This window comes from Microchirus variegatus, assembly GCF_963457635.1.
Source record: "Microchirus variegatus genome assembly, chromosome: 17".
NCBI classification, from domain to species: Eukaryota; Metazoa; Chordata; class Actinopteri; order Pleuronectiformes; family Soleidae; genus Microchirus; species Microchirus variegatus.
The window spans coordinates 4,315,583-4,342,449 of NC_139818.1; the positions used below are offsets into that span (position 1 = coordinate 4,315,583).

The following is a 26,867-nucleotide window of genomic DNA, read 5'->3' on the forward strand; positions in this document are numbered from 1 at the left end:
GTCTAGGATCGCTGTACTAAACTGGTTGTTAATTCTATCTCTGATTGTTTCTATTTTATCGTTAAAAAATGTTATAAAGTCATTACTACTCAGCGATAGAGGGATCGATGGGTTCGTTGCATCGTGGCTCTCTGTCAGCCTGGCTACAGTGCTGAAGAGGAACCTGGGGTTGCTCTAATTTAAAGAGAATGCAGGATAAAGTGACAGAAATGAACCCTGAGTAGAAATTGACATTTTTGCATTGCATTATACATCAGGAAGTGTTGTGTAAGTCAGTGTTAAAAATGAACCATGTTGTTGATGTTGTTACTAAAACAGTTAAAGGTCACATAGAGTGGTCCTGTTGCACATATATGTGAGTTATGGAGGTCTACTTACATATATTAAGTTGTTTTTATGGTCAAAATCCTCCTAGTTGATGTAAACGAGCCGATTGAAATCTGTCCTTTTCGAAGCGCTTGTCAGTCGCGCTATTTCAGCCATAAATCTCGCCCGAGAAGACAGAGTGTGTTGTGATTGGCCAGCCAGCGTAGAGCCTTCCCACCTGTGTTGTGATTGGCCAGGTACCTGGAAGTGACGTAATCTATCACGTCAGCTCTCAGAAGCGCTGCTCCCTCTCTGGAGCGGTGGATGCATTGCTACTCATTATCAAAACATTGTTTTAACAGTGTTTAAAAATAGCTTCGTCACGACTCCCCGCCGCAGTCCCTTTATGACTTTAAACCGGAGTCAGACCCAGAGTCAGAACACACTGTTGCTCGTGAAACACCTCCACAACGGACGTTATTCTTCTTCTGCGGTTCAATGTACGCAACCGGATGTGCCCGGACTACCGCCCGGAGCAGGACGATCGGTTGTTCAGGAGAACCGCTGCTTACGTAACTATAACGGGATTTTCAGTGATCTCGTTGAGCCCCGAGATTACAATAAAACACAACGTTCTCAGCAATGGCTGAACTGTTTGTTTCGAACCGTCAGGCTTCATAAACAAGGTAATGACGCAGATACACACCAAAAAAAACAGCGATAATAGGAACTTCCGGTCTAGTTCCGCTTTAACTTGCATCAGAACTTAACATCAGAGCGAGAGCATTGAATCACAGACAATTTGTTGCACTTTTGGAAGAAAAAGAGATTGAACATGGTGACATAAGCTATCACTGTGCTGTCAGGTGATTCAGCCTGGGCAAAGTACTGAAAAGTGTCTGGGACCTGAGAGACCAGATCCAGGATTTCTGTGTGAAGAAAGGACATGACATCCCAGAGTTTTCAGATGAAGACTGGGTGGCAGACCTCGGATTTGCTGTAGATGTGACTGCACTAATGAATGAACTAAATGTCAAACTGCAGTGCAAGGACCTTTTTGTGCATGAGATGTACAGTGCAGTGAAGGCTTTCATGAGAAAGCTGCAGCTTCTCTCAAGCCAAGTGAAGGACAACATTCTGACCCACTTGCCAACACTAAAGGAAGCCACAAGATCAGACGATCACCTGCACAAGTACTCAACCATGTTAGAAGCACTACATGGAGAGTTTTCAAGGCGATTTCAAGATTTCAAAACTCTTGAGAGTGAAATGCACATGGTTTCTTCTCCCTTCAACTGCAGTGTGGATAATGCACCAAGTGATGTTCAGATGGAACTCATTGACCTGCAGTCTGACACACTGCTGGCAGAGCACTTCAGGTCAGTCTCACTGCTGGACTTTTACTCCTGCCTCAAAGAGGAGCTTTTTCCATACCTGAGGAGGCATGCTCAGAGGATTCTAGTTCTCTTTGGATCTACCTACATATGTGAACAGACATTCTCCATGATGAAGTTCAACAAATCCTAACACAGATCCTCTATCACTGATGACCTCTCAGCTGTCCTTCGCATAGCCACCTCAGACATTCAGCCAGATTTCATTGCACTTGTTCATGCCCAGAACAGACTGGATTATTCTCACTGAAGAGGTACAATGAGGTGGGAAACATTACAACATTATTTGTTGTATTGTTGTGTTTCTATCAACATGTTCGTTGTTTTTCACAGTTTGAGGAGATTAAAAAGTTATGAATAAATTGCACTGAATGATGATTGTTTTTATTTTCTTATTTGACCTATACACCACAATTTCACATAGCCTAATATAAATATTTACAGAATAATTTTATTCTTCTGATTAACAGTACCAGCTATTCAAAATATACAATTTACTGCATTTTACAATGGAAGAAAGTTTTAAGTCTTTTATCTATTAATTAATTGCCCACCCCTGCTCTAGATGCATAAAATAGAGCTGGCCATCTGGTTTTGATGTCCTTTATGGTGGGTGATTGATTGATGATTTAATTTGTGTGCAAAGGTTTTGGCCATCTTTTCTTTGATCGATTTGTCATTTTCCCTCTTCCTCACTTCTGTTAGCAACGGAATCCTTTCCTGTTCTTGAGTTTCCTCATCCTCTCCTGCTGGGTACGGAGGAAGGTAGTTTACTTCTGCCTTTCAAGGCTTTTTTACATTCTTTGCAGATTTCTGGTCTGCAGGGCTCTTGCGCTTCAAGGAATTGCACATCACCTCAGGAACACCATAGCCTCTGAGTTTGGTGTGGTAATTTGCCAACTTATATTTGAGGTTTTGTTGCAAGCCATAGTAGCCTGAGAAGGAGCCAGGCTCCTTCAGACAAGGACATTTATTTAAAGAGCCTCTGCAACATCACTTAGCTGTGCACTTGATGGATACGCTGTAAACATATATATAGTTTCAGGCAGCTTCTCCAGTATGTCTGCTTTGACCTTTGAGGCAGTCAGGAGTGTTCCATTTTTTTTCTGTAGTCATTATCTGCTTTTTCAAGACACATCTCAGTCTCATATGCAAACTGTGGTATGGGGAACTGCTTTGGCCATGACTGACATTGTTCAGTCGTGCTTCTCCGTCTCGGCAGGATAATGGTGTCATGTGAAGATGATGATGATCCAGCAGAGGACTCCACATTTGATGCAGGAGTCATCTGCATCAAATGCAGATGACTCCTGTCACAGAGGACCAGAAATAATGACAGTTCTGTTCTGTCAGCGGCTGCGGCTGGTTCTGCTCGGCGCGGGCTGCAGCGACAGTTCAGATGACACAGAGATGCGTCTTTTAGTCTCTTTCTAAAACCTAAAAGTCTTCTTCTGACATGTAAATAGAGAACAAGAGCGGTTGCCGAGTGGTTAAATAGGTGGACTTGTGTCGGGAAGGTTGTAGGATTGATTCCGGAGAGTGTCAATATTATTTACCTTATTATTGTATAAAGCATTAATAAGCTTGTGATGCATAAAATATTACCATAAATAAATATATTGGGTGTGTGGTGGTAATTTGCCACGATGTCTCACTCTAAGGTTTTGTCAGAAGTTGGCAGCCCTGCTATATAACACTGTAAAAGGGGAGGCAAAAATGAAGGACAGTTCTGTCAAATATCATGCATAAAGTTATTCCATCTGATATATCCATCCCTAGTCAACAGCTAATGTTACCATAAATTATAATACATCTTGATCTTTACTGAGAGAACAGAATTGTGTGTCTTAGAGCCACTCATTTATGATAAAACGCTCACTCCTCGCTCGTTGCTGACGGAGTTATATGTCAACCGCTCTGGCAACCTCGACTCTGGAAGGGAGGGGTGGAGTGGTGTTTTGATTTTGAGTGTAGTAACCGTTTTTGGCCACATTGTTACATAATGGACCTTTAAGGATAATCGAGGTAGCATAGACAACCTTTATAGTGTCTGTGCTTAATTTGGTCAGTTTTATGCAGTGTGAAGTAATATTCAAATTCTGACTCATATTACTGAACTCGCCAGAAATTCCAAAGTTCTCTTTCACAGTAGTTTGCAGCTCCTCCACAGTTGGTGGGATTCCTAATGGAAGGCCCAACTTCTCAATCCAGTCTTTTCCAGATTACTCGCACCTTTTCCTCCATCTCCGTCAGCCTAAGAATATGAACAGATAGAAGCAGAGGTTTAGACCAAACATAAAGTGAATACAAGGAAGAGCAGTGTGCCAGCAGACAAGAAGAAACAATTAAACTTAGAGAGAACATTAATGACAAGTAAAATACACTTGTATTTTCAAATAAAAATTAATATACTGATTCTGTCATTGCATGATAAATTACTGATAAAGTAAAAAGTATGTCAGCATGTTGCAGATCCAACTACCAAAGAAGCAACAGGGACTCATCTCACAAGATATTGTATATCTTTTAGTGTTTATATGCATTGTTGTGATTTTATTTTTCGGGATGGCAAGCTTCAGTGTGGAAAACATAACTAAAATATAATTCATAATAGCATACTGGTGTTAGGAAAGGTGTTGAGGTGCTTGGATCCAAATGCACGGGACAGGAATCAGGATGAATGAAAAATGATGAGTCTTAAAAAAACCAAAATAATAAAACTAAACTACCTTGCACTGAGCTTCAAAAATTACTTCGCGAACAGATTTGAAACAATGACTTCATCAGGTAACGTAAACGACTCACTGGCACCGACTGAGGGAAGTGGGGACATTATAAAGAGGAGAGGAAATCAAGGGCAGGTGTGTGTGATTACTGAGGATCACCAGGTGTTAAATTAGGAATTAGGAGGTGTGTCAAGGTGGATTCAGTGCCAGCGCGACAGGAAGAGTCTGACTGTTTACCAAAATAAAAGGGGAAGTGAACCTCACCAAACACCAAAACGTGACATGAACTTAACGTGACTTAAAACATAACTAACAAAAACTGACTAATCAACCAAAACATTAACAAATTGCCGCCTCTTGACAACTGGATTCAAAGCAGTCCTCACTTGATTGTAATACCTGTGTCCTCTTCTTGCAGGCTTGTCCAGACGATGCTCTTAATGCAATTAACAATGAGCTCAGATACACCTTTGAGGGTTTGGCCTCAGACACAATTGGCCTTCAACCAAGTCTCTCCCAGCAGGCTAAACAAACAACCTTTCATCCTGTAAGTGTTAAAGACACCTTTGCCTACCATTCACTTAATAACTGTTTACATTAACATTGTACTTGCTACATACTGAACATTTCTTCAGAGACCTGCAGTGCTACAAAATGCACAATAATCATTATTCATTGTAATATGATTGATTTGTGAGAGAATTCAGATTATAATTTGTTCAAAACTTTTGACAATTGTTGTTTATCGAGTTAAATACATTTCTGTGTGTTTTAGCAGTCTTAATGTTAAAGGTCTTATTAATATGTCTATCTTAGGGCCAATTCCAATTCCTATCTTAACCCTCAAGCTCAACCCTTAATCTTAACTGGCCCTCAAATCCAAGTGTTGAGGGTTATTCTGTCACTTAGAAATGGGACACCCCTTAAATGCAGATACGTCTTCAGACTGTAGAGGGCAGAATAATGCGAAAGCTGCGTCCAGTCTGTCAACTCCAAAAAAGAAGACGAAGCTTATTGAAAAGTAAACGATCGCAAACGATCGCGTGTGCGCACCGGCAGGCTATTGACAAAAGATCGTAAAATAAAAATAAATGTTACGCAACAATGACCTCAGTAATCCATAATATGGGCCTAAACTAAGATAATACAATGGTTTTCATATTTTGTATATCTCTATTAACAAATAAAATACTTAATTTGTATCGCACTCGCTTCAATGCTTTCGACGCCATCTTTCTTATGTGAAAACACGCAATGCATTCTGGGTAGCCCTTGTTCCCAAGGGTGGTCTCGGAAAATCTCAATATTGAGGGCGATACAGCCCTTAAACTCGCCCCTCAACTTAATTTTTCTGAGAATCGGGACAGCACTAGCGGGAGCGCACATTTTTGAGATTGAGGGTTAAGATTGAGGGTTAAGCAAGGAATTGGAATTCACCCTTAGTCTAGTGCTTATATTGTTTTAAATCTAATTTTGATTTTTCCATTCTCCCTAAAAAAGCCCTGCCTTTTGCCAGGCCACATTTGTAAATAAGAATTTAATACAATAAATAAATAAAGGCTTTATGGATGTGGTCAGTGCAGCACTGGACCACTCAAGAGAACAACAGGGCAAACATATTTTGGTCTGACAGTTAAAAATGAAATGTCCCCTCAACTGAACAAGTGGAAAACACATGAGATAAAAACGTCAAATGACACGTTTCTTTCTGTCCATTTTTGTGGCTCAAACCATTGAAAAGTGTCATGAGATGAAGTTTAAATCAGTCTTTGTTGGCTGTTTGCTTTCTGTGATCATACAACAGTTGGGGTTTGAGATCAACTGTGGCTCTGACAACAAATGTGTGGATAACCTGAAGGTGGATTTCAATTTCACCAGGTGAGTAACAAATGTGAAACAAAATCCTGGTTTTTGTTTGTTTTTTCCATAAAATGTGTTAGCAGATTTGAACATAGCAGCTTTATCTTTTATCTAGTCAGTTTTGAGGTTGAGGATACTGCAGTGAAAATGAAAGCTGATGCTTTTATCAGTACAATTTACTTGGCATATTTCAAGGATGTGGCACTGGGAAAGAGTGACATATAATTCCCTCTCTAAATAAATTGATATTATTTCACTGATATCTAGTGATCATGTAGTGCCATTATCAGGTATCAAATTTTGGAGGTGGTCCTGTGTAAAGAAATGTAAATGCCATTTTCATTTTAGACCATGTCAGGGCTAACTACTAAAACAACTTAATCTATAACTTTATAGATTTCCAGTAAGTTTTAATTGTTAACATAAACCTTAAAACGTTTCTTTTTAGAAGCTGTCTTATATTTTAGCAGAAATTGTTATTGACACACACTATGTGCATATAGTCAATAGCTCCTTACAGACTCATCATTTCTCTGTTTTTGTTGCAATCTGTCAGATCACTGGAGGTTAAAGTGGGCATTGATGAACTTTTGAACATCACTGTATTTGTGGAGAACAGTGAGGAAAACTCTTACAACAGCCAGGTTATCCTTACCTACCCAGCTGGCCTCTCCTACAGGAAGTTCACCAGTCTGCAGGTGAGGTGCCACAATTTAGTGATGCCAGGATTTAGTGACCAGACAAAGTTGCTTTACACTACAGTTTTGCCATTCACCCTTTCACAGTCACATACATACAGCACATCCATGTGCAGTGCTTTTTCTATCACACATCTTTCATACCTATTCACACTGTGCCAGTGGGAGCAACTTGGGGTTAAGTGTCTTGCCAAGGGACTCATGAGCATGTAGGCTAGCAGCGCTGAGAATCAAACTCAGAATCAGACGTTCACTCATATTGGCGAGCTACCCATTTTGGGTTAACCCTAACCCCTGAAAATCTTAAGCTACTTATGTAGCTGCAGTGTAGTACTTATGGGTTTATATAACCCAAAATCCACTCTTTTATACATATTATGTGCTCCTGCATTGTCTAGTCGTTGTATAATAGTTTTTGTTTCATTTTCGTAGTGTTTCAAAAAGTCATGTAAAATAACATGGTCGCGGGCCACGGTTGCATTGCCACTGTTAGCAGCGAGACGCCATCTTTCTACCGGAGCCTGTAAGGACAAACGCGAGAGAACAAATCAAGCGTCGCTTTACTCGTAGCGTAGTCCCACCTCCACTCTCTCCGCTTCGTCTGCTACGGCCGTGGTAGCTCGCCCTCTCCCTCGCCTCATGAACCTCATCTGCTGACACGGAGAAAGACAACGAGGACGACATTTGACCAGCTGAGGATACCGTAGCGCTCAGGGAAGGGAGCAGCAGGTCGTTGTTGTAAATGTCAGCCTCTCCTCTAGATGGCACTATAAACTACTTAATTCACCTTTAAGTCAAGTATTTATTAACTGACCAAGGATCAAGAGCTTTCACAACCTTTACCAGATACATACAACAAACATATGACAAGATAGTGCAGTCAAATTATTCATTTAGTGTAAAAGAAAGGATCTTTAGATGTGTTGCATCGTACAAAACTTTCTTACACAAAACAGTCCGATTGTCTGATTTGTGTTAAGTTTAACCTGCAGTTAAACTATAAGTGATACAAACATTAACAATGTTAGCAAACAAGCTAATGAACTGCTGTCCACTGCTATGAGCCATAAACAGCTAACACATATGAAAGCGTGAACTCCACGGCACTGGTAAAACTACGTGTACATATCAGTTAGTGCTGGGACCGATTAAATGAGCACAATCCTCTGTGTATTTTTAAAACAGCGAGCTTCGCTTAGCCTGCCGCCACCAGAGAGGTGAACAACTTATCAGGAGAGGTGACGTGAAGATATCCCCTCCTCTCTTTGCTCAGTTTACGGATGACGCAAGCACGTTTGTGCATGCACAAAAATCCTCATTGAAAATGCATTGGAGGGTATGTTTTTCGAAAAAAAACTTTTTTAACATAAGAGTAAATGGAATAATTCTTGGGTGATTCTCCACGTCAATCAAATTGCGCCAAAAGAGGCAGGACCATAAAACATGTCTTGAATCTGACGATTGTGATTGGACGATGACAGATAATGTCTATACTCTTAGAAATCTGTGAGAAAAAAAAAACCTCTGCTCAGATGGTTTTCCTCATGCCTGCCATCATACACTTTCACAACTTGTTTTATTCATTTGTTTTTTAACACAGGGAAATATTGAGTGCAACTCCTTGGACAGTGAGGATGGATTAATGCAAGGAATAACCCACTGCAGTGTCAACAAGCCCATTTTCAAGAGCAACACTGAGGTGTGTGTGTTATTGTGCGTGTTTCAGGTATCACTCATGTTGTGGGGACAGGGCTGCCACACCTTCCCATATAATAAGTATTTAATTTTTTCAAAAGATTAAAGATGTGTTCTGTATTGAACAGCTATGGAATGCACTTTCTTCCATATTTTGAATGTCAAGTCAGTGCTAAAACATGAGACAGACTGCGCTTGGCTGTGCTCGTACACAGCTGTGACGTCACTCTGGGAAATAAGATTTGTCTGGGCTTTTTATGGCCTTTAGGAATGTTTTTAATAATGAAACTCCATGAATTAAAAATAAAGAATATAAAGATTTATAAAAGCCCATGTCCATGTCTCGAGGTGTCCTGTGGACACTTTTACTATTGCGGTCAATGGGAAAATTGCTTTTTGGGCCCCATGGGATTTTTTGTTGCAGTACCCACAGTGGCCACCATGCAAACATTGTCTTCAAGGTAGAGGGGACGGTGCTCTATCCAGTTCATATTATACATCTATGACAGACCTCATCTGCCTTTTCTGTCTCATCAGCATGTATGCGACTGTTTGCGCATACGCAGTAAGTTTCCCGTATAGTTAAAATATACGTCAAAAAGCACAATGCTACGCTGCCTATTGACGTTATGTTTGTGCTGCATTTATGTTCACATTGCTTTCGTCAACATACCATCACGCCCTCTCGCTGTTTTGCGTCCAGCTATTTAGCGGGAGGTGTAATGAAGGCTATACAAGAGAGGCTTGAACATTTCTTAAGGCTGGCATTTGATGAAAAATGGCAGCTTTTTACCAGAGGGAGACCCACACCTGAGCTACTGGACCTTCTCCAAAGGAAGGGACAGAAAATGATACGTACTTTTCAAAAGGAGTGGTATAAGAAAAAGGACAGAGCAACTGTAAACTCTGTAGACTATGTAAACTGAAGGCCAAGTCAGGAGACTTTTAGAAATCTGTCATCGACAACAAGCAACGAGCAAGTGCACTCCCTATCTTTAACACGCACACGCACACACACACACACACAGTAAAAGTTTCTGTTATAGTACAGTACTACAATCTTGATATTCTCAGATTGCACGGTGCACTGTCTGCAACGTATGAAATACTAATTTATTGTGTGTCTTGGGTCTGTGACTGCCTGCCTGCCTACTCTAGAGCTCACCGCACGTCACTGAAAACAGGCATATTTATTTATATATCCATAGACGTCCTTTCCTGTTTGGCAACATTTTAAATTACATGTTGAACCCGTCAGTAGTGAAAAAAGGGGTTTATCTCACACTTTAAATGTAATGCATTTATACACCGTTGTGTTACATTTCACATCGGGAAAGTATAGATCAAATTTCAGGGGGTTCCTCGTGACATTGTTTTGAAATTTCTTCAAGCAAACATGGAGGACTTTGACAGCGAAGAGATTTCTAAAGGCAGTGATTATGAGGAGTTTCTCGGCTCCGATGACATCATAGCTGATCATTTCGAACTCGCTGAACCAATCGACCGGGATTTACGGTTAAGACATAATGAAGACGATGAGGTCGGCGATAATGACGATGAGTTTGAAAGTGACGTAAGACGGACACCGGGGGAAAGGGGATGCCACACCACTGTAAGCACTATCACCGTCACATGTGAAGCAGACTGTTGGACTGGAAATGAAAATTCCAAGATCTCTGGTTCACTTAAGAAAGTTACAAAGACCTACTTGACTGACTGTCTAAGATCGCAAGGACAATCTTGTACAGATGCAGAGCATGCTGCAAATCGATAAAAGTGAACGTAATGGACGAAGCAGGATGTCAGCATTCCTTGAATTTGATGTCAAACAAGGTGTGTGTGTGTGTGTGTGTGTGTGTGTGTGTGTGTGTGTGTGTGTGTGTGTGTGTGTGTGTGTGTGTGTGTGTGTGTGTGTGTGTGTGTGTGTGTTATAAGCATCTCCTCTCTTTGCTGCAGAGTGAACAGTCAGTCTAACATCTCTCATCTCATCATTACAGGCTGTCTTTATTGTCTCTTATGGGATTGAAAACATTAGAGAACTTAAGAGGAGAATTTTCGTCACAGCAAATGCTACCAGGTACTGTTTGTGTTGCTTGTCTATAAACATCACACGCACACACACACACACACACAAATACAAACACTATATGTACTGTATGTCATCACTGATCATCAGATTGTAATTCATCATCACAATGAATATTGGGTTTCTCTTTTTTTAGTCAGAACCAGGATCACTCCAGTTCCAGTGACCTTTATAAGACTAAAGGGATCAATGTGAAGTACAGCATTTTTGTTACAATTGAAAGGTTTGTGTTCTTCATCACACAGAGAAAACCAACTGTAAATGACAGTGACACTGCATCGTGCCTCAAAATATATGTTTCCTATATTTAGCTCCCTCAGCTACATCAATTTCACCTATGGAAAGAATGATTTGCAGAAACCATTCCAACAAAAAATTGTGGTAAAATATAAGAGCAATCGATTTGTAGCAAACCTTTTTTATTTTTTTCAACATCCTTAACTTCAATTTGTTTGAAATGAACATTCCTCGCTTTGCTTGCCTTCTTACAGGTTACAAATGACATCAGAGCACTGAACTTCACTGTGGTGATCCGGGTGCCAGTAAAGCTTGGTGACAAAGACATTTGGGTGGATTCCAACAGTTTGCAGGTGACAGCGATGATCCCAATAGATTTTGATTTCTTATAAGTAGCCAGGCATACTAGGCAAATGCTTGGGGACTACCTCAGGTACATGACAACCATAAAGCCTCCCAACATGCAGTTAACCACTGTTACATCTAAACCCCCTCAATGGGGTTTTATGAAAAGTGTAGTGCCGGCAATGGCACTTATGGGGCCACAAAAAAACATAAATGACAAGAGCGCTTGTCCTATGGTGTGCAGGTGATCAGGGTGGGGAGGCCCCCTGATCAATTTCATGTGGCCTATTATAATGTTATAATGATCATGGTCCTGCGACCTCCTCTTCATTATACATTATCTCAAGGCACTGTACATAAACAACATCATGCAGAGCAGAGAAACCCAACAATTCACACAATGAGCAAGCACTAGGCATCAGTGGAGAGAAAAAACTCCCTTTTAAATAAGAACTCTCTGACCAGGAGCAGACACACAACAACTGTGTCAAGTTTATACAGGATTACATACAGACAGTTACATTGATGACATGTTTATATAACAGTCATTTGTATAAGCAGTAGGGCTGTAAAGTCGAAGTCAACTAATTGGTCGACACGCTCTGGCTCAACCAAAATTGCGATTGGTCGACTAATTTTTTATTTTTTTAATATGTTTTTTTAATGGTGAATTTCAAGTACCAAGTCTAATAGGGGTGAGCACCCGTGTTTCACAGTTAACAGCCTTTCTTCAGAGAACACCCCCGTTTTCCACTATTTTGGTTTAGTCCAGCCCAGTGGGTTGTTGTCTCGACAGACAGATTAGCTATGAGGCTACAGTCAGTCCTCCTGTCACATCCATGTCAAAGACATCAGCAGTTTGGCAGGTGGACTGCAAAATTTGCAAGCGACAGTTTGCTTTTCACAGCTCTACTACAAACATGGCATATTGTTAAAAACACTAAGCTGAGGTTGCTCCGTCCGTTTTGAGTATGAACATATCAGAATTATTAGCATATTTCAATGTTTTAGTCTCATAATTGTTGTGATTCAACTTAGTAATTGGTGGGAAAATATTAACACAAATGATTAATTATTTTTAATAATTAATTTTGTTATTAATTTCTTAAAAACGGGGCACCACTCCTCTTAGCGTGAGGAGAATGACAGAGAAACTGTCACTTTACAACCTTCAAGTGTCTCTTGACTATCAGTTATAACTAATTAATAATAAGTATATTAATATTAATTAATAAATAACAAAGAAGGTGTGAGATCGTACACTGGCTTCTTTCAATTACCCTTTGTTACAAACAAGCAAGCACAAAAGACAGAAACGGTACTTTTAATGTGAAGGTTCAACATTTATTAACGCATTAAAATTCATCAATAACAGCAACAAACATCAATCCCTTAATCTAAAATAACTGCTGGTAAAAACGTTTCAATATAAAAGAAAGAAAGTAAAATAAAATAAAAAGGGGGTATGAATCTGAGTGCAGGAATGTGTGTGTGTGTGTGTGTGTGTGTATGTGTGTAAAGGGGGCGTGTCACTTTGGCAACAAACAAAGCCAAAAGGTAAAAGAAGGAGAGGTCTCTGACGTGACGGTTGTCACGACGACGCGCCTCCCACTTCCGGGTTACCAAAAGTTACGTCACGTGAAAATGGCGTCACTCGCTGTTACCGTGAGGCGATGCGAGATGGCGCTCGTGCTCTGATTTCTTTACTCCGCTCTTCCGTCTTTCACCAGCGGAAGCGCTGAGTAAAAGAGGAGAGTTGAAGGAGGAAATGAAGTCAGCAGTGACGTGGAAAATGTAAAGGTAATGGCGGCAAGAAGTGAAACAGACAAATGAACGAGACTGATCAGAAAACTTCTGTAATCACACAGTTTATCCGGCTTGTCCGACTTAAACTGTGGTTCTTACAGATCACGGAAGTTTCCTCTCAATGAGTGATCGCGGGCTGTGTTGAGGACACAGGATCGCGATACACGAGGACAAATCACAGTACAAAAGGGGAGACAAGTGAGGAGAAATAGAAAACTTATTCGACCACACAGATTAGCGAGAGTTTATCTCGTGAGCCTGTCTTCTTACCAGTCAAATTAAGCTTCTATTACGATCGCCGCTGGCGCTGCGCGCAGAGCGAGAGGCATAAAGACTAATAAACAATATCAGCTGGGCGGACGGCACCACGGTGGTTCCGCTAAACGGTCCGCTAGCTTAGTTCACAGGTATTATTCTACACAAGTTACAGCCGTGTGTGAGACACGGCTGTAAAAAGTACATCAACAATAAGAACACAATGAAACTCCGGGGTGCACTCCCGTGTTTATAATAAGCTCTGAAAAGCTATTTTGCCCAGACACAATCGCTTACTATTAGTTGCCTTATAACGAGTAAGGAAGGGGTCCGTGGATCGCGTTGCGCGATTCTGCTCCGGCTGGTTCTGCGGGAATGGGAGAGATGAGAGGGCGCCTCTAGAGATGTGTTACTTGTGGTTCAATCTGTTCTTTGGTCAGTATACCGGTATCAGAGAACGGGAATAACTCGCAGGGGGTTATTCACGTGGTCCTTGGATCAAAAAGAAAAACAAAAAAAAAAGGGAAAAACCAAAAATGGGGTAGGAGTGAACAAAGAAAGAACCTTCACAGCTTGGCCAGCAAGAATGGAGTTCTTTGATGTTTTCCTCTTCTTAAACACATATGTCCTCTCTCGCTGAGAGCTATGGTGAAGAGACCGAACTCTGGGGGTTCGAATAGTTTTGTTACCTTTGCTTCGGGGGCGGGGCATCCTGTGGTGTCCACCAATGGGTGAACGGCTGACTGCCGTGGACGTCATCTGCCGCAGTGGGTTGTGGGGGATGGGTACCTCACAGCTGGACGCCTTGGGGGAAAAGATTCCTTCTCTTTGTTCTTCCCATGTGGCTCCTGGGGTCTTTCAGACCGCCATTTTAGGTCCAGGCTGCATTCAGGCTTTCCCAAAGAGGACAGTGAGGCCTCACAGTCATGCTGGGCCCAACATAATCGTTGATTGGACCCTGCCCGCAACAGCGGCAGCGTCCAGCGGTCTATTTGTGTCTCAGCCATGAAGCTGCGCTCCTCAGTCTCACTCTGTATTCCTCAACAGTTATTGTGCTGATATTACTAGTTGACATAGTACATTATTTTCTGATATCACGGGCTATGATATTGCGCAGATGAACGTATTGCAAAACGCTGTCAGAGCCGTCAGACTCTTTTGAACTGCAGCTGCGGCTGTGAATCTTTTCAAATGGGTGCTTTGTGGGTGCGGGTCTTTTCAAATTAAAAAAGCCGCACTCGCAAAGCACCCCCCCCCCCCTCCTGATTAGTCGATTTTTATTCGAAATTTCAGGGCTTTAGTCGACCAAGAGTTCCTTTGGTTGATTACAGCCCTAATAAGCAGCAGCAGAAGAGATTGTTGATAAAAATTATACTAGTACACTACAATAATACTAGTAGTAGCCTCAAAAATGGATCTGTATCCTGCAACCTGGAAGATGAGGACACACCGAGTGAGAGAAAGGGGGAGAGGAAAGGAAGGAAAGACACAAAATGGGGAGAGAAAGAACAATTTATATTCTTACCCTGGCCCTGGATTTCCACTGGGCGTGTTACAGCCGCGGCACGCCATCGCTTCCATTCTAATCAATGAGAGCATTTCCACTGGCTGCGCTGCGGCAGGTCTCAGCAGCGTCCCAGAAGTTGCTCGCTGCACAGCAGTGCTATCGATAAGTAGCAGTTCTATTTTTGCCGTTGCCGCTGCTGAACCGCGTTATTTCAACAGAGCAGATCGCACCAGACAGGACGTGCGACACAGACTCAAAATAAAACACTTCCGCCCCCCTTTCAAAATAAAACACAATACGCAGGTCATATAGCCTGTCACAACTTCACATCAACATTACGTCGTGACCGGTGCTGCCAGGTCAACAATCAATTAATCAGATCGTCTCAGAGACTCACTATGAACAACGAGAGTCTCCCACTTTTTCGGGGACCAAAAGTAATGGGAAAATTGACTGAAAAGCTATTTTATGAACAGGTGTGGGCTATTCCCTCATTATTTCATCTTCAATTAAGCAGGTAAAAGTTCTAGAGTTGATTCCAGGAGTGACATTTGCATTTGGAATGTGTTGCTGTCTGAAAAATCAAAACAAACCCATCAGAGAAATAGCAAAAACATCAGTTGTGGCCAAATCAACTGTTTGGAACATTCTTAAAAAGAAAGAATGCAACGGTGAGCTCAGCAACACCAGAAGACCTGGAAGACCAAAGACAACTGGGCAGAGGACGGTGCAAAATCACGCCGCTGACGTTCCGCTGTCGTAACGCTCCCGGTGGAAAGTCAGGGTTAGAGATGGTCCAGTTTTCCCTGAGCCAGGTCGAAATATAAGATTTATCAATAAGGAAAGTTTTAAGTCTAACTTTAAATACAGAGAGAATATCTGCCTCCCGAACTGTCATTGGGAGCTGGTTCCACAGGAGAGGAGCCTGCTAAACTAACACAAATCTTGTGTTTGTCTGTTTCAGATTCCAAACTGCCAAGCTGACACAGACGAAAAGTTAAATGTTGCAGATTTTGTCTCTGTGGTACAGAAAAGTAAAGTTGTGGTAAGTCTGTCTCTGTCTCTGTCATACATACATACATACGTGTTCAGATATTTACCATACATTACAGTCGTCTGTGTTTCCTGCCATCTCTCTGTCACATCAGGACTGCTCTGTAGCCACGTGTAGAGTGTTCCGGTGCACCAGGTTCATGGGAAGATTGGAGAGCATGAAGTTCAAAATCTCTGCCAACCTTAGTTCAAACTGGATTGAGCAGGTGATTGATGCACACGTAAATTATGGTCCAGTATGTTAGATTTCAATGAAATTATTTTCATTCAACAGAAATGTTGGGTAACTGAACTAAATGATGGGGCAGGGGCTAGCATTGTTACCTTACAGTGAGAATGTTACTGATTCAAGGATACCGGTTAGCGGGCCTTTTTGTGCATGTTCTCCCACAGTCCAAAAACCTGCAGGTTCATGTGACCCTCTAGATCAGGGGTCTCAAACTGGCGGCCCCCCACTTAATATCACGTTATAATGAAAACATGGCCCACCACCTCAAGTCTTTTAAACACAGTGTGTAGCTGAGGCACAGCTGCCAGCGAGGGGACAGAATATATATGCTATATATATGTTTTATAACAGTAATAATAAGACATGTGGTCATAATTATCCCAATTATTAAATGTATCATATACAACATTCAGTTACATATATAAATACACTTGTTAGGGCCCCTGGCACGAATTTTAATTACAGTTGTCCACACTATTATTTATGTAATTTAAAATAAATGTCTGTTTTTGATATTAATACATTAATTTTGCATCATAAATAGTATTTGGCCCCCAGGTCATTTGCGTTTGAGACCCCTGCTCTAATTGACCATAGGTGTGTATTAGAGTTCCTGGTTATTCGTATGATGTGTTTGCCCTGTGATGGACTTGTGACCTATCCAGGGTGTATCCTACCTTTTGTCCTATGTCAGCTGGGATTGGCTCCAGCCTCCTGCCCCACTTGTAATGCTGGGCAGTATACCAGTTAATTTGGAATTCCAGTGTTTTAATTTTTTTATGATATGAATTGTTCAAATTCCCCAATACCGGGGAGTGTGAAGCATACAAAATGTTGGGATCGCAGACACAATCCGCCGATAGTTTCATACTAGTTAGTCATGATGAAGGTGACGTCGTTTTCTACGAGGAGCGCTGTGCAATGCGGCTATTGTTATATTTTATGTAGCTACTATTGTAATGAAAAGCATGCACACTTGTGCATTGATTGATCGTCAATAAATAAATGGAACCACATTTAATACAGCCCTGGTGGGCAGGATTGGATAAACCCGATTGAAAAAGTGCCTGCCCGTATGCGACGCTCCTTGAAGTACAGCGAATTCACCCGCAAAGAAGCAGGGATAATCTGATTGGTCAACACTAGCCAGCCTTCTATTGGACAGTGTTGATTCACAAAAAATCTGAGAGCAGAGCAGAGATCCACAAGCACACGTTTCGTAAGAGCAAGAAGAAGAATTTGAGCTTGAGCGCAGGAAATCTGCGCGAAACACGGTTAAAACACAGATGGATCAAACCAGCAGGAGCGGAAAAACACAGTTACAGCGCATACATTGAAAAGCGGCACCGGAGAGTCAGCGTGATTATATAAACAAAAATAAACAAATGTGTTGGCCGAACAGCAGAGAACCACAGATTCCAACGATACCATTTTTATCACTGTACGACCAAGATTCACGGACCCTGCCCCAAAATAAGAGCAAAACAACATCTGACTTTCAAGAAATACAAGCAGAAATGTTATTTCCACTGGAACAGAACAACTTCTAATAAAGAACTACACTTCCCAGCATGTTTGGGGACAAATCCCGGTCTGATTGATCATTACAGAGCGACATTAGATCGTTCTGATTATAGAAGGGCGAATGTCCGCACAAATCATCGTCATACGTGCTAACTTACAGCACTGTGATTGATGGGTCTGATTTATTTATTTTTCATTATCTGAAGCAGAGAAAAATCAAGTTCAGTGTTGTATTGCTCAGAAATTCTTACTGCTTACTGTTTTTTCACGTTTACTTACAGCACATTATATGGACCTGATTTTTATTTGTATTCTCTAATTATTTAGAGTTTGACAATAACACCAGAATGTAAATGGATTTGTCAAAATAATAAATTACTTTATAAAGCCAATTTTTTGTTATATATCAATCTTTTGATCTGCCACAATAATGTAATAATGAATTTAAATGAAAATACCTCAAGTTGAGGGATTTTCTCAGCAACGTTTTGTTGATATTAAAAATTAGATTAATTAATTACACATCATAATTAATTAATCACATACTTTTTAATCTCTTGACAGCACTAGGAAAAATATATATTTACTAATAATAATTGTTTCATGAAAATCAGTCAATATCATGTTTCTGATTTGTTTCTCATACAGATGAAACTTCCCTCTGCCAAATTCCTCCTGACCAGCACAGCCAGTCTGGAGTATGACAGAAACCAGTACATCTTCTTTTCAACAGGGTCTCAATTCAACCCTCCCATTCACAGGGTAAATGCACATTTGGTTGCCTTTTTATATATTATCTAGTAATCTGCTTCATTTTATGACACAAATCTTACATGCATTAGAGAATAAACTGTGCCAGAGTTTTGTAAATGGTTATTATACATCACTGTGCTTTGTTTTTTACAAAATGTGGGAACAGCACAGGTTCAACTGCACACAGGAGTAGCAGTCTTAACCACTGAACTAATCCAGCAAGTTGCGTCTGTGTGTCTGTGACAGACATATCTCGCTGACCGTTAGTCAGATCGCCCTAAGACTTTGGATATGGGTTGAGCATGGCCCAGGGGTGTGATTGGCAAAGGACAAAAAAAAGAAAATATACAGTGGAAAATATACAGTGCACCTACCATGACGCGACGACATTGTATTGTTTCAAAAATTAAAATAAAGTCCTGTAGCCTACATGGAAAAGAGTTAAACTACATAAAAAAAAAAATGTAAATGCTCTTTCACTACTCAACACAATTATCATCTTGAAGTGAGAGTGGTTGTCAAAGAAACACTGCAAGAGATGTCTTTTCAGTGTTTAATTAAATATAGTGTTTAGTTTTAGGATCAATCTGTCAATTATTTTCTTGATTAATCAAAGTTGTTGTTTACTACTGATGCTAGGCAGTGGACATTTATCCGGCAGCAGACATTTATCCAGCAGCACACATTGACTTCCTGCTTATTCACTGATTATTTTGGTTGTACGCCCCCTGCTGCTGAGGTGAATACTGTAACAAACAACATATCGAGCATAAACTCCTCCGTGTATGCTTGTATGTCGTGTGCCATCTGTGGGACTACAGTGTCACATGCAAGCAAAAATAAGGCTTTAGAAGCCAGCGTCTGCACCACCTTTCCAGTGCGATGCCAACTTGGTACGACTCCCGTGGGGTTATTCAGCCACATAAGTGCACTCACTCCATAGGCACAGTGGCAGCTAACCGTAAGAGTAAGTCGGGCCACAAAGAAGGCCAACTCCAAATTTTCCGCAATGGTTCATGCATAGTCAGCTAGAGATCCAAGGCCCTGAGTGTCCCTGACAATAGAGGGCATCAGAACCTCACCCGGAACTCAGGCCTCATGTCCATACATTAGGTTTAAGGGGTGAACCGTGTACTGCAAAAGCCACCTGCTTCACATAGGTGTCCCACTCACCCCCTTGGGAGAGTAGCATTTTAGCCAGCTGATCAATCAACGTCCTGTTATGATGCTCCACCATGCCATCAGATGGCAGTGGTGAAGCAGTCTTCTTGATACCGACAAGCTGACAGAGACCTTGGAACAAACTGCTCACCTTGGTCTGTATGCAGCATCTTTGGGACCCCACGCACCAACACATAATCCTCGGACAAGGAGCAGGCTACTGTTTGAGCAGTCTGATTTGGCAGAACATAGAGAGACAAACTTTGTGAAATATTCCTCTACCACTAAGATGTATTGGTTCCCCCTGGACGTCATGGGGCAACTCCAAAATGTCTGCAGCGACTCTCTGCATGCGGCAGCTAATCTGGGACCCCCCATCGGGGCTCTCTTTGGGTCTGACATGCCCTGTATTGCTCGCACCACTGCGGGTTGTACCTCAACATGAAGGGACAGTAGGGCTACCCTAAGCGGCATAGCAGTTGGGGGTGGACTCAGGTCTGTATGATAGCCATGTGAGGGAAAACCCTGTCGAAAGAACCACCCACTGTCTGGAGAGCGGCTTGCGTGTCCATCACGGGACCCCTAGATTGAAGCCCCCTCTCACCATAATTGCATATACAGCGCTATCCTAGCAGAAGTAAGAAGGGTGTTGTAGACTATGTTAACAATTTCTATAGTTACATGGTTTACACAACTAGCTCTCTGTCTGCTTCACTCATTAAGAAGGGGGTGTGGCCTATGGTTGTGCCTCGCAAGGCAGCGAGCACAGTGCATTCTGGGAGTGCATTCTGAGCCAAAAATATATTTTTATGCCCGTCATAGCTGAGGAAGCATTTGCTTCAAATATTATTTCACATTTCTACAACATAGATGACCCAGTTTTAATAAACATTCATTTTCCAGGTGTGAATTTATCCTTTAATTAATTGAATAAAAGCTTCTAGGCTATAGTGTAATAACACTGATGCCTTAACGTCAATGAATGTACGCAATATGTAAAATTATTACAGAATGCAGCAAAGTTTATTACATAATGTGTTCAAGATGTTTGTTGCATAATTACAGAAGCTTATTGCTGCCACATCAGCAAAATAAAAACAGATAAGTATACTGATATAACATAGTAAGTTTGTTAAATAATACGGTTCACATTCTAACATAAATTTGTTGTATTATTGTTCGTACAATATACAGCTCATCACACTAGACTGTGATCTGTTTTTATTTTGCAATACACTTCACAAGTCATTACATTATCCAGTTTTACAGAACCAGATTTTGTTGCACTCTCTCTTTTCACACCTCAGATTGAAGCAGAGGTGGAAGTGTATCCTGAACCAAACTTCACTAAAGAAATTGTTGGCGGTTTGTTCGGAGGATTGGCCCTGCTTGCTTTACTCACTGCTGGCCTCTACAAGGTACACTAACGGAAGGGTTAGGGGTGAAGGGATACTTCAGCAGCTTTGTAATGTTGTGGAATGAGACACTGACACATAGCTAGCGCTTTCAGCTCTGTTTCACATTGTCAAACGTTGTTGGTTCAGTTCTTTCAATATGGAGCTCTAACACATGATTTTGTCTTTGTTTTTTACTCTCAGGCTGGATTTTTCAAGAGTAAATACAAGCAGATGATTACCGAAAGTGCAGAGGGAGAAGTGGCCGATGGAGATGCTGCTGCACTGGACCTCGAACCAGAACCACAACCGCAAACATAAAATATCAATATGTTGTGTTTCCAAATCTTATAGCATCATAATTTTGCAAATGACCACAAATCACATTTATCTTCTTAAAGGATTTGAGGATGACAAGGGCGCAAACAAGTTTGGAAATCAAATTCTTTTTTCTTTTTATTAAATGTATTTTTTGGGCCTTTTTTGCCTTTAATGATAGCATAGTATAGAGAGACAGGAAACGGGAGGCAGAGAGATGGGGAATGACACGCAGGAAAGACCGCTAGGTGCGGGATTCGAATCAGGGTCACCTGCAGCGAGGACTACAGCCTCAGCATATGGGGCAGGTGCTCTACCAACTGACCCACCGCTGGCAAAACTCTATAGAGATCCTAAAATTTTGCATTCACTCAATACTTTTGCATTCCCTTGCAAAACCTTTGTGTTCCCTCATAAAACTTCAGCAGTTCCTTGCAATACTTTTGTTTGAATGCCAAAGTAATACCCTTTCAATGCTACCTGGGTATAAGGTGGGCATTGGCTTGAAGTGGGCAAATTATACAGGTCCCTTGTGGTTTCAGTCAAATTGGACCCACATGGGAAACTATGGGCACAGATGGGGCCACCATGAAAACCACAGACAAACTTGCTTGGGACCCATATTATGAGCCCTTATGGGGCCCACATGGACAGGCAGGTAGTTCTGCCTGGCCATGCCCAAAACGTTCTACCTGCAAGACTTCAGAGCTCAACGCCACTGCTGCACACTCCTACAAGTAAAAGACAACAATATACGGAGCCCAGGCTATGTATTTCGAGGGAACTGGGCTAGATATATTGTAGCCATTATATTTGTAGTAACATTTATACTGGGAAAGCCACCAGTGTAAGTGCCATGCACGGCCGCCGGAGGCAGCACTGAGGAGAGTACACAAAAGTTATTGCAAAGGTATTGTTAGGGAACACAAGGTGGGAAGACAAAAGTTCATCCACTCATGCAGCACATTTATGTGCAGCTAATTTTTCTATCACAGCTTTCAAACACATTCACAAGCTGCCAGACAGTCTTACCCAAAGACACATGGGCATGTAGATGGAGGAACTGTATTTTATTAGCCATTTTACTGTTAATTAATGATATAATTAAGTAATAACATCAGTAATATAATTGCCTCTCTATTGGTGTCACGCTTAAAACTATGTTACTTTAGCTGCAGTCTTTTGTTTAAATGGCCTTCCGCATTCCATTAACAAAGCAGGGGTTTGTTAACCTAGTGATAGTTTGCTATTGATGCCTATTGATAAAATGGGGATACTTTGGTCTTTTCTTAACCAGGGCTTTTATCAATGATTAGGAATCACTTTCTTGTGACTGATTGCTTTATCATAGACTATTATGGCTGTGACTGAAAATTAATTTGCTTCCTGCTGTGGTTCAAAGGTGTAGCCTAATCTGGATGCAACTTTTAAATAAAAGCCTGGAAAACATATGTTAATGTATTTGCCTGAGCAAAATAAATAAAAAATTCTAAACATGTGGATGGGTATATCTTGACCCAGTCATTGACAATGACTGCTCAAGATCAATGCTATAAGAATAAATTGCTTTTTACTAAAACATTTTCATTTTGCTTACTTTAATTGACAACGTGTGTGAACAAATCTGATTATATACAGTGGCAAGAAAAAGTATGTGAACCTTTTGGAATTTCAAGGTTTTCTGAATAAATTTGTCATAAAATGTGATTTGATCTTCATCTTAGTAAAGGGTATTGACAAACATAATGTGTCTAATATAATAACACAAAAAAATTCTGATCTTTAATGTCTTTATTGAGAACAACCAACAAAAACCTCATAGTACTTGTGGAAAAAGTATGTGAACCCTTGAGTTAATGACCTCAAAAAAGCTAGTTGGAGTCAGATTTTAGCAAACCTGGAGTCTCGTTAAGATATAAAGGTTGGAGGTGTGGACAACAGCTACTTTGACTGATAAAAACCCCTAAAACGTTTGGAGTTTGCTCCTTACAAGAAGTGCGCTAATATGAGCCATGGCTCACCAAAAAGAGCTTTCAGAGGATCTACACTCAAAAAGTGTTGATTTACATAAAGCTGGCAAGGGTTTCAAAGTTATTTCAAAGACTTTAGAAGTTCACCAGTCTACAGTTAGGCAAACGATCTACAAATGGAGACACTTTGGGACTGTTGCTACTCTACAAAGAAGTGGGCGCCCAGTCAAAATGACACCAAGAGCACAGCGAAGACTGATCAATGAGGTAATGAAACAACCCTGAATGACAGCCAAAGATTTGAAGTCTTCATTGGAACTGGCTAATATCTCTGTTCATGAGTCTACAATAAGTAAAACATTGAACAAGCAGGGTATCCATGGCAGGACACCACGAAGGAAGCCACTGCTTACTAGTTTGCAAAAGAGCACATTGACACTCCACAGCGGTACTGGCAAAATGTTTTGTGGACTGATGAAACTAAGATTGAACTGTTTGGGAAAAACACAAAGCACTACATCTGGCGTAGAAAGGGCATGGCATATCATCATGAAAACATCATCCCAACCGTAAAGTATGGTGGAGGAAACATCATGATTTGGGCCTGCTTTGCTGCATCAGGGCCTGACCAACTTGTAATCATTGAGGGGAAGATGAATTCCCAAGTATATCAGACAATTCTTTAGGATAATGTGAGAATGTCTGTACGTCAGCTGAAACTGTGTAGAAGGTGGGTGATGCAACAGGACAACGACCCAAAACACCGGAGCAAGTCCACAACAGAATGGCTTCAGAAAAACAAAAACTGCCTTTTGGAGTGGCCAAGTCAGAGCCCAGACCTCAACCCAATAGAGATGCTATGGATTGACTTGAAGAGGGCCATACACATGAGACGTCCAAAGAATATGACAGAGCTAAAGCAGTTCTGCCAGGAAGAATGGGCTAAAATTACCCCTCAACGATGTGCGGGTCTGATCCACAGCTACAGGAAGCGTCTGGTTGAAGTTATTGCTGCCAAGGCGGGGTCAACCAGTTATTAATTCCAAGGGTTCACATACTTTTTCCACAAACACTATGAGGTTTTTGTTGGTTGTTCTCAATAAAGACATGAAAGATCAGAATTTGTTGTGTGTTATTATATTAGACACATTATGTTTGTCAATACCCTTTACTAAGATGAAGATCAAATCACATTTTATGACAAATTTATTCAGAAAAGCATGAAATTCCAAAGGGTTCACATACTTTTTCTTGCAACTGTATATAGTTGCTCAGAATGAATGTAAAAATACATCTGCTTTGTGGCTCTTCAATTTTATTGTGTAACTTCAAACAACTTTAATAATGTTATTCAAAGACAACAGATACATTGAATTAATAATTTGAAATATACCATTACTTGTACTTACTACAGTAAAATACATTGTGCTATTATAAATGAGTAAACTGAACAGACAGAATATAAATGAGGGCTTATGAGAGGGGTCAGAACTGTCAGCTTGATGTTTCAGTACAAATATCCCTCAACAACAAACCTCATTACAACTGGAACATGGTGGCAATAAGGACAGTGAAAGTTAAAAACAAGGAATTGGTGAAACCTAGAGTATTTCCTGTTGCAAACACTGTGGGAGACGGCATGTTACCAACTGTCTCCTTTAAGAATGACCCAAATCTCGATGTTTTTGAAAAGATCTGAATATCAGCATGGACTGCTTTGTTTTCACTCATTGTAACAACGGCCACGTGGAACCAAGATGAGTCTGTCTTGCACAGCAGGGGGCTGCCCTCATCCCCCTGTTAATAAAATAAACAAGTGGACACTTGAGTAAAAGGCAAATAGATGTTGGAAACACTGACATGTAGGGGTGAAATGGTATGCATATGTTGCGGTTTGCTACATATCTTGTTTTTGATGTCACAGTTGTCACTTTCGGCATGGAAAAAATATGACTTTGTTTTTTTGTTTTTCGTTTGTTATTATTAAGTTTAAATTATAAAAAGCCTCCACTGAAAACATAACAGTGGCATAATTTGAGCATAATTGCATGGATGGACAAAGGATTTTTTTCTTCATAAGAATAAGGTAAGAATTATTAAGAAATAATTCTCAATATTGCTGAACCTACTATGAACAAAACTTAAATAAATAAAATACAGACAAATTATAGTGCAGCATGCAGAAAAAATACTTTAAACATTCTGTCCCAGCTTCTTCTCAGAGAGAATATTTATCCAAATTCTTATTGAAGACAAGATTTCACCACAGATTTTGCACTCAGTTTTTTCCTTGTACTCGCTGATTTCAAAGGAGTTATGTTTGACGTATTACCACTGGCACAGCCGATTTCAGCTGAACAGTGACATCACTTGCCTTTCTCCGCTTCTCCTGTAGTTCACTGGGAAACTGGTGTTCACAAAGAGCAGACCTGGGGGATATCGTAGCTCCTCAAGCTCTGGCTTCTCACTAGCATTTTCTATAAGAGGCTTGTCTACACTAACGTCAATGCTAACAACTCATGCTGAAATCAGTTGCTTTAACGGCTTGAGGACAACATGCGAGACTCGATTGTCTCACATTGTTGGTGGAAACTAGAATTAAATTAGATTAAGTTCGGCTCTGCATTAGCACAGTTACCAAAGAAAACATACATACACTGAACAAATCTTCAGTGCATGCCTGTATTCGTTACGAATACACATAACATTACATCCTAATAGACATTGACAAGCTTTTTTTTTTACCTCTTGAAGGTCCATGGCATAAGTGCAAATGTTCCCTCTATCCAAAACATTGCCACAACTTGCCACTTGAGTTCCAAGGTCTCGGAGCACTGATCCAGCTTTATTATCACCTGGGGAAAAAAAAACCTCATAGTTTTAGTGTTTATTTAATATTACAAAAAAAGCAAATGCTATGATTTCACCTTCCCAAATTACTCTGATTAGGCTCTGGTTTCTTAGCTCATCTGTTACAATAAACTGGATCTTTGGTTTGATGTTGGTAGGTTAACTGTTCCACAGGTTAGGGACCACCACTTCAAATGTACAGTAAGGGGGGGGGGGTTCCAGAGGCGGGGTCAGACTGGCAGGAGCCGCAATGAGGCTGATAGATGAGGCAGATCTGAGTGTCCGGGAAGGGGTGTTGATGTGAAGGAGGTCAGAGAGGAATGGGGGAGAGAGGTTATAGATGGCCTTGAAGGTGTGAAGTAGAATTTTGAAATCCATGCGTAATTTAACCGGAAGACAGAGAAGCTATTGCAGAACAGGTGTGATGTGATTGATAGATGGGATCCTGGTGATGATGTGGGCGGCAGAGTTCTGAACCAATTGAAATTTATAGATGGACTTGTGGGGAAGACCAATAAGAAGGGAGTTACAGTAGTCAAGGCGGGATGTAACCAGGTTGTGGACCAGGCTGGCAGTGGAGTTGGGGATAAGGGAAGGACGGAGACGGTTGATGTTGCGTAGATGGTATTAGGCTGACAGAGTAGTGTTATTGATGTGGGTTTGGAATGAGAGAGTGCCGTCAAGGACAACACTCACGCTC

At 40.9% G+C, this 26,867-nt stretch overlaps 1 protein-coding gene across 1 annotated transcript in view; it reads left to right on the forward strand.

Annotated features, from left to right (window-relative positions):
• LOC310939562 (integrin alpha-M-like) overlaps positions 1 to 21,837 on the forward strand; it is a gene marked incomplete at its 5' end in the record, with an annotated part of 75,557 nt that extends 53,720 nt beyond the window's left edge. Inside the window, 13 exons of the mRNA XM_083904337.1 lie at positions 4,845 to 4,973; positions 6,231 to 6,304; positions 6,843 to 6,984; positions 8,585 to 8,683; positions 10,677 to 10,756; positions 10,902 to 10,988; positions 11,077 to 11,146; positions 11,257 to 11,355; positions 15,880 to 15,960; positions 16,064 to 16,174; positions 18,370 to 18,483; positions 20,943 to 21,053; positions 21,234 to 21,837. Coding sequence (XP_083760463.1) covers positions 4,845 to 4,973; positions 6,231 to 6,304; positions 6,843 to 6,984; positions 8,585 to 8,683; positions 10,677 to 10,756; positions 10,902 to 10,988; positions 11,077 to 11,146; positions 11,257 to 11,355; positions 15,880 to 15,960; positions 16,064 to 16,174; positions 18,370 to 18,483; positions 20,943 to 21,053; positions 21,234 to 21,350 — 1,314 coding nt within the window. The remainder of the gene's footprint in view (positions 1 to 4,844; positions 4,974 to 6,230; positions 6,305 to 6,842; positions 6,985 to 8,584; positions 8,684 to 10,676; positions 10,757 to 10,901; positions 10,989 to 11,076; positions 11,147 to 11,256; positions 11,356 to 15,879; positions 15,961 to 16,063; positions 16,175 to 18,369; positions 18,484 to 20,942; positions 21,054 to 21,233) is intronic.
• Positions 21,838 to 26,867: the final 5,030 nt, after the last annotated feature.